This window comes from Mauremys mutica, chromosome 9 (assembly GCF_020497125.1).
Source record: "Mauremys mutica isolate MM-2020 ecotype Southern chromosome 9, ASM2049712v1, whole genome shotgun sequence".
Taxonomy (NCBI): domain Eukaryota; kingdom Metazoa; phylum Chordata; order Testudines; family Geoemydidae; genus Mauremys; species Mauremys mutica.
In genome coordinates this window covers 74,005,629-74,018,486 of record NC_059080.1, presented here as the reverse complement: position 1 = coordinate 74,018,486, position 12,858 = coordinate 74,005,629, and the positions used below count along the sequence as shown (strand labels likewise).

Sequence of the window (12,858 nt, the reverse complement as noted above, 5' to 3'; positions counted from 1 at the left end):
ACTCATAAGGTGCTTTTGTGCTTCCAGTATTTACTTGATTACTTTCAGAATTTGCAACAGTACTATTCAAGTAGTCCTAGTTCTTCTTCTTTCTCCTCATTATTGTTAAGGTAGTCTGGAAAGGAGAAGCAGCAAAGAATCCTGTGGCACCTTATAGACTAACAGACGTTTTGCAGCATGAGCTTTTGTGGGTGAAAGTTTTCCACTCTTGCATCCGACGAAGTGGGCATTCACCCACGAAAGCTCATGGTGCAAAACGTCTGTTAGTCTATGAAGTGCCACAGGATTCTTTGCTGCTTTTACAGAACCAGACTAACACGGCTACCTCTCTGATACTTGGAAAGGAGAAGAAAATGTTATTCTGCCATTCCTTCCCTCCCCTTCTTTATGAGAGTTAAAGAAAGCCTGACAGGGTGTTTTTCATCAGCACTTTTTATTACCTTACCAACATCAGGAATAGAAAATCTTGTCTTAACTGGTTTCACTGGGGAACTCCATGGAGGACTAGAAAGCTGGAGTGGGATCTCTCATCCCTCAGTTTTAGGGCATTTGAAGTTTTTCTTCAAAGTGTTTGTCGGGTTTTTTACTGTTCATTTTTGGAATGAGAGGAAACTTCATCTTTGCAGTCACTGTACTTTCAGTATTATTTGTCCTGTACCAAAGTGCCTAGGAACCTGAGGTGCCTAGAGTCTGGGACTCTAGGCACTTCTATCAAATAGTTATAAATTGAAATAATTCAGTCAATGAGGAATGAAATAATCAGACTCCCTAGAACTCCAGATTCAAATGCCAGCAGAGTTGACTCAGCCTCTCATCTCAGTATCATACACTTTACTTTCTGGTCTTTTGGGTGGCACCTTAAAATGCTAGGACCATTCTTTTCAAAACTTGGGTGCCTAAATCGAGGTGCCAGAGTCCATATTCAGGCACCTAAACAGGAGTGACAAGTAAGTTTTTCAGAGATGCTAAGATACTACTCTCCATGACTACCCTTGGAGCTGCAATTGCTCCAAGCCACATACTGAGGGATTTAAATCAAGCCACATACTGAGGGATTTAAATAAAAATGTAAGTGCCTAACTTCAGACAATCCCAGCTGAAAATTTTGCTTTTAACATCCTTTCTGCTCTGCAAGAGCATTCAAGGTCCCATGGCTTTTCAAATGGAAGTAGGGGTTTACCTTGATGTCTGTGGCCAAAGTATCTTCTGTTACTAGCCAGTTGTGCACCTAGCTGCCTTCATCCTCCATTTCACTGGTGCTGTGTGAATTGATGGGGGATGAACAGCGCTGTAAAAATTCAAAATATTTTTGGCTGTTCCTCTACCTTCCTGTTGCTCCTGCGTCTCTTTTCTTTTCTTTTTTCCCCCTTCCTCCTACTTCCTCACCATGTCTTAGGAATCCTATAAAACTCTGCTCCAGGAAGAGGAAGAAAGTTAGTTGCACTGTGCATAAACATGATAGGGGTTAAATCCTGGCCATATTGAACTCAAAACACCCATTGACATCCATACTGCCAACATTTCATTCCAGGATTTTAAATACCTTAGACTGTGAGAGTCTAACTCTCTTGGGTTTGTTTTAAAGTTTGCAGTTCCTAAATAAGCTGGGAAATTAAAATCAGCACCATATTAAAAAAAACAAAGGCCTATCTTCTCATATAAATTCTCATTATTTATAGTGCTGTCAAGTGATTTAAAAAATGAAGGGGCATACTAATGTTTAGCATCTCTGGCACATAAATACCTTGCAACTCCAGCTACACAAGTGCCATGCAAATGCCTGTTCTCACTTTCAGGTGACATTGTAAATAAGAAGCAGGCAACCGTATCACCCGTAAATGTAAACAAACTTGTTTGTCTTAGTGATTGGCTGAACAAGAAGTAGGTCTGAGTGGACTTATAGGCTCTAAAGTTTTACATTGTTTTGTTTTTGAGTGCAGTTATGTAACAACAAAAATCTACATTTGTAAGTTGCACTTTCATGACAAAGAGATTGCACTACAGTACTTGTATGAAGTGAATTGAAAAATACTATTTATTTTATCATTTTACAGTGCAAATATTTGTAATAAAAATAATATAAAGTGAGTATTGTACACTTTGTATTCTGTGTTGTATAGAAATCAATAGATTTGAAAATGCAGAAAGACATGCAAAAATATTTAATACATTTCAATTGGTATTCTATTGTTTGTGCAATTTATGGTGATTCATTTTTTTAATTGTGCTTTTTTTTAGTTAATTGCACGAGTTAACTGCGATTAATCAACAGCCCTAGTTATTTATGCATGATTCTTACTGCTAAGCAGCTTACCCTAGAAATGAAGAGCTTTACACGACTATGTTGTAAGGATTCATTATTCTTTACATTTTGCCCCATAGTATCAAGGTTTGCAGGCTATGGCTTCAAATTCAAATCTGCTTTCTGTGATTTTGAAGCCTCTAACTGAAAGAGAGAATAAGTAAAGTGATTAGAATGTAATAGAGGTATTCCAGAAACCTACAAAAATAGTAGTCTTTATTCACTGTATTTTAATTTAAAACAGTCAGGCATAAGTAACAAAGAGTCCTGTGGCACCTTTTAGACGAATAGACGTATTGGAGCACAAGCTTTCATTGGTGAATACCCAGTTTGTCAGACTCATGTGGGATAAGTAGTTTTCATCAAGTATTGATTTATCAGTATCCTTAATTTCATGATAGCTTGTTCTAATTAAATAACATTCAAATGTCATACATTTTATATCCCTCACTTAACATTGACTGCAAGGGGTTTTAATGGCTCTCTCGCACCTTCAAATCTCTCATGATACTCAGTACAATCAATATTGTTCCCCTGGTTGATGTTGGATTATTGAAGTGCTTTCTGTCCTACTTTGATGTCATGCAGAAATGTAGACCCTTGAGATTTAACCCATAGAGAGCTGGCATTTTTCCAAATAGCTAGCTACATCAATGCAGCAAGAGAATGCTTACTGGTACCTACAATACTTTGGAGTTAATATAGAATGTTTAAGTATTTAATGGAGAACTACTTTTTATTGGCATAAAGAAAATAATATTGGTAGGGAAAATTTTTATGCTCAATCTCTGTTAACATTCATGGTTTACAAAGGCTGTCAGGAAAAAAAAGTGCACAGAATGTACTTCCATTGCGGGGAGGGATAGCTCAGTGGTTTGAGCATTGGCCTGCTAAACCCAGGGTTGTGAGTTCAATCCTTGAGGGGGCCACTTAAGGATCTGGGGCAAAAATTGGTCCTGCTAGTGAAGGCAGGGGGCTGGACTCAATGACCTTTCAAGGTCTCTTCCAGTTCTAGGAGATTGGTATATCTCCAATTATTACCTTATGGCAGAAACAGTTTAAACACACAGGAGAGTGCTATCTATTGCTAGACTGCTTATTCATTTTAAACAAGTAACTTTAAACAATCACTTTTAAAGCTGTCTTTCCTGGGAAGTTTCATTGGCCTGGAGGATGTCCAGACAGAGCGTGGTTTACCGAACTAAAGCTTAAATCAGATGTGCAGGCTGCTGATGCACTGCTGCTATTATAATTTACTAGTCAATAAAAAACATTGGCATCCTAAGATACGCTGGAGTTATTTCAAATTTTACATGGGTGATTTATTGAGGTTGTTACCTTTATATCTGTAAAACCTCTTTAACAGGTCTATAAATTTTGCAGAAGGGTAAGTGTGGGAGATTGTAAACTAGATGTTTTGATTTAATGCAGAGAAAATGTGTTGTTTCTACCAGGTATCTTCATTACATTGAAATGAGCCCAAGTATAATTATGTGGTAACCTCAAGGAAACTGCTGATGTTTTACAAGCACTTTCTTAAAGGCTAATTTGGTTTATACTGTGGGGAAGAAAAAATGTATGCGCACTTCTTTGAGGATGACTTCATTTGAACCAACTAATTCCTGCAAACACAATAATGCCCTGGACTCTTATCCTGAATGCACTTACACATGCATAATTTTACTCACCTGAGTCATCCCTTTGATATCAAAGGGGCTACTCAGGCAAGCAAAGTTAGGCATGTGCATGCTCATAGGATCAGGACCTTAGTGCTCAATAAGCAGGGAAATTTTGAAAAGGGCCACTCTTGGAATCAGCCTAGATGTAGGCACATGATCATGGGTGCTCAAACAAAAAGGGGTATTTTCAAAGCTAACTGGGGCTGGTGCTGCGGTTGTTAAAATTTGCTGGAGGTCCCTCAGTGTGCAAGGAGATTACAAACTTATGCAGAAGGTGACCACTAGGGTTGTCATCTTTCTAATTGCTGGTAACTGGACCCCCAAAGGCCCCACACTCTTCGCCTCTTCCCCCAAGGCCCTGCCCCCTGTTGCTCGCTCCTCTCCCCTTTTTCTCCCATTGCTCGCTGGATCATCTCCACCTCCCTCCCTCCCACCAGCTGGGCTCCCTCTGCTCCGGGGCTGGGACAGGAGCTGCTGCACCCTGACAAGCAGCCTGCCTGCAGGTAGGAGGTGGCCCTGGCTGAGCCGGGGCTAATGCAGGTTAATGACCTGTGTCCTACCCTTCCTGCCCCTCACGGTAACCAGACTTTTGGTGTCCGGTCAGTACATCTAACCGGACACTGCCAGGTTCCCTTTTTGACCGGACTTTCCAGTTGAAAACTGTGCACCTGGCAACCCTAATGAGTACAGGGTAATGAAATGTTCAAAATCTTTCTGCTTTTGTATGGTTTGGTTTCTGCCACCTTCTGTCCCCATTTCAAGATGTCATCAACACACCCCACCTCTAAGATAGCTGCATACACAGCAGCTATCCTTTCATGTGGGATCTAGGCCAGTTCCACACAGAACAAGTACTCCTCTGGTTTCAGATGTGAAGAAAAGCTCCTTAACTGGAATAGGGATGAAGATGGGGAATGGGGGAGCATGGATTCCACATGCTCTGTATAACTCCTATGGAGAGTGCTCTTTGAGATCTGTACTCAGCTGTGGCAGGAGAGGAATGTGAAGCATATAGTTATAGTGGGTGGGAAAGTGTGGCTGCACTGATGCTGGATGGGATAAAGTTAGTATGTACCACGCTCTCTCTGGGCACCCTCCAGGCCAATAGACTTACCAGGAAAGACTGCTTTAAAAGTGGTTGTTTAAAGTTACTTGTTTAAAAAGAGAAAGCAGTCTAGTAAAAGACAGCACTCTCCTGTGTGTTTAAACTGTTTCCACCATGAAAACACATCCTACCATTGCAAGCTGTCAGACTTGACAGATCATTGGCCTGATTTTTATCATTGTTTATTACTGAATAGTATATAGGACCATGGTGCTTTACAGGGATGCAGGAAGAGGCTGAGGGAAGGCCAGGGTAAAGACAATGTGAGTACATTGTGACATGGGATGCTAACAGACACAGTAAAGGGCCACATGGATTTCTTTAAAACTGCCAATAATACCATAGCTCCTAAAGTACCTTGAATCAGGGAGAAACATAGTGGATGTTGTCAGGAAAGGAGGTGAAGTCATAGCAGAAAGCCTGACAGATGTCATGGAACTGAGTGGAAAATGAATCCTGAACTGTCTCCAGACAAGCTGCCCTGGACTGAACAAAGAGGGCTTGGAAATAAGAGGTGAGAGGTCAGAGAGATTTAGGCTGGTAAGAACCTTGAGGGCAACAGTGAGGAGCTTGAATTTAAACTGGAAGGCAACTGGGAAGGAATTTTAGGAGGTGTTGAACTGATCTGGTTTTAGCAAAGCCTATTTGCCTTCATAAAAATATAGGACAATGGAGTGGCTGATGGGAGTTTGGTTACCACATAAAGGTTAATTTAACTTCAGAAATCATGTTTGTCAAATACAGCAATAATTGATCATTTGTCTTTAAACTCTGAATGGTTTTTAGCAAACAGGGAGTGCAAGTATCATTGCATTGAAACACAAGGCTGCCCTCCTCTCATCCCAACAGCTAAGCTAAATTTCAGAATATGAATCCTGTGATGAAGTTAATAAATAAAATATCAGGGAAAATGAGGTACATAACAGAGCTCTTTCCCGAAGAGAAGCAGAATCATATCCCCCAAAGAAATGAAAGAATGAAGGGAAATAAAAGTGATGGGTCTGGGCCATAGAGTTTTGCTATGGATCCAAACTCTTCCAGTGCCTGGGGTTGTTTAGACTCACAGTTTGGATTTGGCCCCATCTCCAGTTTTTTGCTATTGAAATTCACTCTGACCAAAGCACAGAGGTTTCTCATTGTCCTATTACAAGATGTGCTCTCTGTTATATGGGCATGACAATATTTGCTTGAAGGATGCAGCACTGAATATGGAACACAGAATGTGTGCTCAGTATAATTGATGGTGCTGCCACTGCATGCAAAACTATCTTGCATCATGGCACTGCATTATATGGGTCTTTACCTCCAATATTTGTTTTAAATTGTTTTGCCTTTGTTAGTCCTCACTGACTGGGTAGTTGATATTTATTTTTAGCCCCACAAACATATTACAAAAAACACATAAATCCCAATGAGGCTGTAAAGAGTAATGTATCCATAGTAACAAGCTTAGTAGAGTGGATTTATATATGTTTGTATGCAGAATTTACAAACTTAGGCCCTGATTCTGCATTGGATTTGCTAGCACTGACTCCCAAGCTCACACTGAGTCCCACTGGCCTCAATAGGTTTCTGCACTGAAGAAGACGGGTGTGTAAAGTTCTCTGCTTCTGTACTCTGTTGTTGCTTTGGGGATACTGTCTATGGTTTCTCCAGGTATGGAAGCAGACTGAAGATTTATGTTTTATATTTTCCCTTTAAAGCTAATTGTTTCCTGATGCTATCAGGACCATCCCCTCAAGACAAATAGATTTATTGGTCTGTTTCACAGAAGAAACCCTGTTATAACAATTAAATTATTTGCCATTCTTGTGTAACATGTTTAAATGATTCCTTAAATAGATTGCTTTGAAATGAGAATTTGACTGCTGTGTCCAAATGGTCCAATTTACAAGACTCTTGAGGTTTTATCATAGATAATCTTTTTTTTTAGTTCTTCTTAAAAAATCACACTTCTGTCTGAAATTTTATTGCCACAAGTAATACCTATGATTGCTCTAACTGAATGAGATTAGGGAGAAAGTTGTGTGTGTGCGTGTGCATGCGTGCACACATTTGACTGCACTTTATGCATAGTCAGTTTCACTGTATTCACTTGAATAGTCAAGGGCCCAATTCAGTTTCCATTGAAGCCAGTGTAAAATGAAGTGTCGTGCTTCCATTGCCTTCAGTGGAGTTGGACTAAGACTTCAGTTAGCCAGTTTTTCCTTGTTTGCGTGGGACTTTCATATGGCAATGAAGGTGAGGAAAACATGTAAAAATACAAGAAAAGGTCATTGTAAAACTACAACCATTGCCACGGAAACTCAGCAAATAGTGTAATAACAAACTGTTTTCATGGTTTAGTGAAACTCTTCACAAAGACTGGATTTCAAGTTGTCAGTGTCCCTGTAATCTAATGTGCCTGTTTTCCAAGTTAATGTAGACTCTGTAACAAACACCAGCCAGTTACAGACACGAGTCATAATAATGTTTTTTGTTTCTCTTTGTTTCAGTTGTTCGAGTTCATGAATTTCTTGGCTGAGAATGTCATCTTCTGTTACATGGGGCTTGCACTATTCACATTCCAAAATCATATATTTAATGCTCTCTTTATATTTGGGGCATTTGTATCCTTTGCTTTTGGAATCTTCAACAATGACTATTTGGGGTGAAAAAAATTAAAATAAAGTAAACAAAAGTCTTTTAAAAATGCTAAGAAAAAATTCTTTGTAGTTCAAAAGGAAGAGGAAGGCAGGCAATTGGCTTTGTTTTAATATGTACATTTCAGTAACTCTCTTAACGGACCTAAGGAGATGATTTGTTGGCATGCACTGTAACATTTTGCAGACCTGTTGCAATGTGCAAAGATTAAGATCTCTCATTTCTTATATTCTTTTTACATACATGGAACTACCACTGATGTTGATGTCATATAGGCCAAGACATGGAGGTTTTGCCCTTAGTTCTTTCACGTTTCCTCAGTGCTAGGTACCAGTCTGGAACGCCACACAATGACTCCTTCCTGCCCTCCCTCCCCCGAACAAAAGCCCTTTGCTTGTCACTTTTTGATGAATTGCAGTAACTTCACAAGCAGGGACTTTAGTGCTTGCTTGATTGCATTCACTTTTATATGTAACTTCCAAATTGACATTAAAAGCCAAATTATGACTCCCCTAGTACAGGTTATTTTAGAGGTCAGAAAGGCCTCAAGGAGTCTGGTACCCCTATAACTACACAGAGGCAAGTATAATATGACTGCCCCGAACCTAAGCAATGGAGGACTGCTACAGCTGATAGCAGCAAAGGGACTATGACCAATGATGCCCTCTTGTTGTGGGTCAAGAAGCTGGTGCAAGGCTATGCTAGATTGACATACAGGGGCTATGTGATCTACAAGTGTAGTAACTGCTGTTGATGTGTGTGCTCTCCCAAGCCCCCAATGGCACTGTGCCTGCTCCTGGACTCTGCAGGCATAATGCTTCCAGACACTCAGGTGCATCACCTCCTCTTTCATTCACAGCATGTCTCAGGCTCTTACAGCCATAACTGAGCCCTAGGATTCACAAGGTGGGGGTAGGAAGGAACCTCTTTATAGCAAGGTTTCTATATAGAATTAGTTATGATTTTTTGTTCCTGATTTTTCTAAAATAGCTATTCAAGAAACACAGAAGGATAATATAAAAATCCCTTTCTAAAGTCTACAAAAGAAAAAAAAGAAAGAGGTGAAGGTAAAGATATAGCCCACATGAACTGTGAGGAAATAAGAGCATAATCATGCCCAAAAATACATCTATCCTTCCTAAATTGCCGTTGAAGGAGATAATGCCATTTCCGTTGGAATAATTTATAGTGTGCATTTTACTGAAGGGCTGAAGATGTAGTCATATGTGATGAGTCAATGCACAGTGAGTGAAGTGACGTATAGGATAAGGAGCTCAAAACTAAGATGTTTGGAGAGAGCCAAACTCTGCCCTTCCATGGGTTCATAATGAAAATGTGGCTGGATATCTAAAATCTGAAATTATGCTCAGACATTTAATATTGTGTTTATTAGCTCAGTTTTCCTGTTTCTCCCCAACCATTTTCCTCAGCATCTCACATTTAACAATATAGGTGGCAATTTTCATAGCAAGAGCATGTAACATATATCCACTTTCTTTCATTCTGAATTTGGGTCGAAAACAAAAAATTCCCAGGAACTTTCAACACATGATGATGTTTTCAGGTAAGTGCCACTGTACTTTTGTATCTACATTTTCTAACACCTGACATAGAATAAAGACAGAGAAAGTTATTTTCTGGCAAGGAGACAAAAGGTCTAGATATGCACATGCAGGCTGAGCCAAAGCCCATTGAAGTCAATGGACAGACTTTGGATAGTTCCAGGATCATTTAGGTGCTTGTGTGTAAATGTATATTAATGACTTTAGTTATCTATAAATCAGAATAATGTTAGAAACCCATTGCTTAGGTTACCCATCTCAAAACTCATTGTCCATCCCCATCCCGCAACATCCTTTCCTATTTTGGGAATATTTTGTTCCAGTATTAGGCACCCAAACTACTCCTGGTAGCATGCTTACGTTACACGCAAGGAAATTAATTTCCTGTACTGTAGCTCTCTGAAGGTGGTTGGTATTCTTCACAGATACCCACTCACCAATCATGTGGCCTACCACAACTCTCCCTAACTTAAAGATCATTTTTACTCTGAAAAGTGACTGAAAATAACAGCTTTTTATTCAATAGGCCTGCTCCTTCTACAGATTCAGTCTATCTGATTGCTTTACTTACTAAACAAAAGTTGTACTGATTAATTCCTATTAGTACTGCAGAACCAAAGCAGCTCTGGAGAGGGTGCTGAATTCTATTCTGATTTGTGCATCATCCACAAATTTGTTAAATCCCAACTGCAATCTCTTTATTCCCAGACATACATGAGGCAGAAATATCACAGCTTGACTCTTGGATTCTAGGGAAGGTTTGTAGGATTGGCAGTTAGAACAAAAAAAATTTTCCATTTGTTAAATGAGCTCATTTGACCATTGAGGGAGATGAATATGGAACCCACAGAGCCATTTTTGCAAAGTTGCTTTCCAGAGTGAAACCATACCCCAGGCAAGTTTCTGAAACGTTCTTCCAAAGCAGGGAGGAAGTCAGAGCCACTGTCTTCCTTTTTCTCATATAAATTTTATTGCATGAATTTTGCTTGGTCAGCCCTGGATATGAAGTGTTCTATTTGTCCACAAAACAGAACAGAAGTAGCTGTAAGGCACACTTCCCCATACTTCTCCATCCATTGGTCTCATTTCTGACTTGAAAGAACTTCGCCTTTAGGGAGCGATGTTAGTTCATTTCCATGTCCATTCATCCTCTTCACTAAAATTACCAATGATATTGCTAATTAATACCAGGTGGATGCAGGGGAGGGGCAGGTTGTGATGTAGACACTTATCCATTAGGATTTGGATTTCAGACCACCTGTTCATTTCAAATAGACAGCGGTGCGGCAATTATATGGTGACAGTTTCTGTTAGCTAGCATCCTGAGCTGGATTCATTTCAGCACTATACAGATGAAAGTCTCCATATCTGGTTAATTACCAATCTCCTGACCCATGTAGTCCCTTGGCTCTTGTAAATTTCTACTTCTGGATCCCATTTTCCCCTTGATTTTTCTTTGAAAGCAGGGTATGGATTGAAAGATTTTAGAATACTAACTTTTTCTTCATCTTTCACTTTTCTTATTTTGTCCAACCCAGTCTCACATTCCACAGAACCAGAAGTGGAAAGGTCATCTGCAGCCAACAACTAAGAGTGAGAACTTGTGCATTCAGTTTCACGTTTCAACTAATATCTGTCAGCAGAGAACTGAAAATGCCAATATTTAAAGCTCCCAATATATGCAGTACTTTATTTAAAAAACAATCAGAATGCAAATTCTTAACAGTCTTTTTACTAAAACATTTTATTTCATTAAGATACAAATGTTTTCATAAAAGCAAATGACATTCTGCGAGTAGGGCAGTAACACTGATTAACTGCATTTCTCACATGCTTCTCACGCTGCCTTAAGCTTAATGCATCACAACACTCTCAAGGCATTCGGGTTTCCAATATAATTGTACCTCTGATATGTGTTAACAACTATAGCCCACAGTCACCTAGCGTCTTCACATACAGAATAAACAGTATATACTGAGTACAGCTGTATACAGAGAAAATGATGATTTCAAGAAAGGCAAGCACATTTCTAAGTCGAGTAAACCAGGGTAGAGTTTGGCCCCAGAAGGTACAGATGCATTTTCTAACTAAAAGGTCTTCATGCCTTCTCCAGTGATTGCACTCGATGGTGTATAGAACTAAACTTAATTTTTGGCAGTGTCAGCTCTTCTCAATTTAACTCAAGGAGCTTATGAGAGGAACTGTAATGAATTCTGCAAAGCCTCATAAACCAAAGAGTAGATACAGGAGACTTTTTTTTTTAAACCACTTACCACCAAATTTATCCAGACTTTATAATGGCCTATAATGGAGTATACACAGGGCCGGCTCCAGCATTTTTGCTGCCCCAAGAGGCGGGGAAAAAAAATAAATGAAGCCGCGATCGGTACTTCTACCACTACCACTGAGGGACCCGCTGCCGAAGAGCTGGATGTGCCGCTCATTTCCGTTGGCTGCCCCAAGCCCCTGCTTGCTGCGCTGGTGCTTGGAGCCGGCCCTGTGTATACAAACCCCACACTGGGCTGGAAGAGGTTAAATAACAATACTGGGTCCAGCTTGCCCTGTCCTCCAGTCCTGCAGAGCATGTTCCAGCTAGGCAGGGTTGAAAAGGGAGCAACCCGGCTGAGAAGGAAGACAGACCTACCCTGAGGCTCCTGGCAGATGGGCAGGAGAAGCCTCTTGGAGGGAATAGGACTATATGCTAAGCCTGGTTGGGGCTGACAGTTTGGTTTATTTTTCTTTTACCTTGTTTGGGACCAGAAACTGAGGGAGGAAAACAATGGTTGGAAGTGACCCAATTGTAACCGCCTGTCTTTTTCCAAGATCTCTATTAATCTCTAGCTGTGCTTTCCTGTTTTTCCCAATCTGTGATTTAGCCAGTGGGATGCTCTCTGCAAAGGTGTATAGTTCTAGCTTCTTCTGATCTTTAATCTTGTTTATTTTGCTTCCTTTTCTGTCCCTAATTCCCTTACCTGAAATAAGCAAACAGAAAATAACAAACCAGTAACCACTTCGTCTGTTCTCCAGCCACCACACTTAAAACTCACTACCAGTACCTCAAAGCAATCAGCTGTGCACAGATCCTGCTTGACTACGCCACTGTGATGGGTTGGATCACAGAAACCCCCTTGAGAGCTGCCAACTGATGTGCCAAGACTACCTCTGCTCCTGTTTTCCCTGCCAGCTCAGGACCCCAGCACCCTGTCTTGCTGAGCCAGACACTCCCGTCTGCTCCAACAAAGACCCAGGGTCTGAATTACTTGCCCCAAGGCTGCAGGTTTACCTGAAAACAGCTCACAGAAGTGTGCTTGTCTTTAGCACTCAGATGCCCAACTCCCAATGGGGTCTAAACCCAAATAAATCCATTTTATCCTGTATAAAGCTTATGCAGGGTAAACTCATAAATTGTTCACCTTCTATGACACTGATAGAGAGATATGCACAGTTGTTTGCTCCCCCAGGTATTAATACATACTCTGAGTTAATTAATAAGTAAAAAGTCAGGGATCACTCAGTGGTGGGGGGAGAGATAGTTCAGTGGTTTGAGCATTGGCCTGCTAAACCCAG

The 12,858-nt window shown here is 40.4% G+C and overlaps 1 protein-coding gene across 3 annotated transcripts in view; it reads left to right on the top strand.

The window, feature by feature from the left end:
- SLC9A9 (solute carrier family 9 member A9) overlaps window positions 1–12,858 on the top strand; it is a 354,635-nt gene that overhangs the window by 216,070 nt on the left and 125,707 nt on the right. For all 3 annotated transcript variants that reach the window (XM_045030881.1, XM_045030879.1, XM_045030880.1), the window contains 2 exons: window positions 7,582–7,695; window positions 9,182–9,293. In XM_045030881.1, the coding sequence (XP_044886816.1) occupies window positions 7,582–7,695; window positions 9,182–9,293 (226 nt within the window). The remainder of the gene's footprint in view (window positions 1–7,581; window positions 7,696–9,181; window positions 9,294–12,858) is intronic.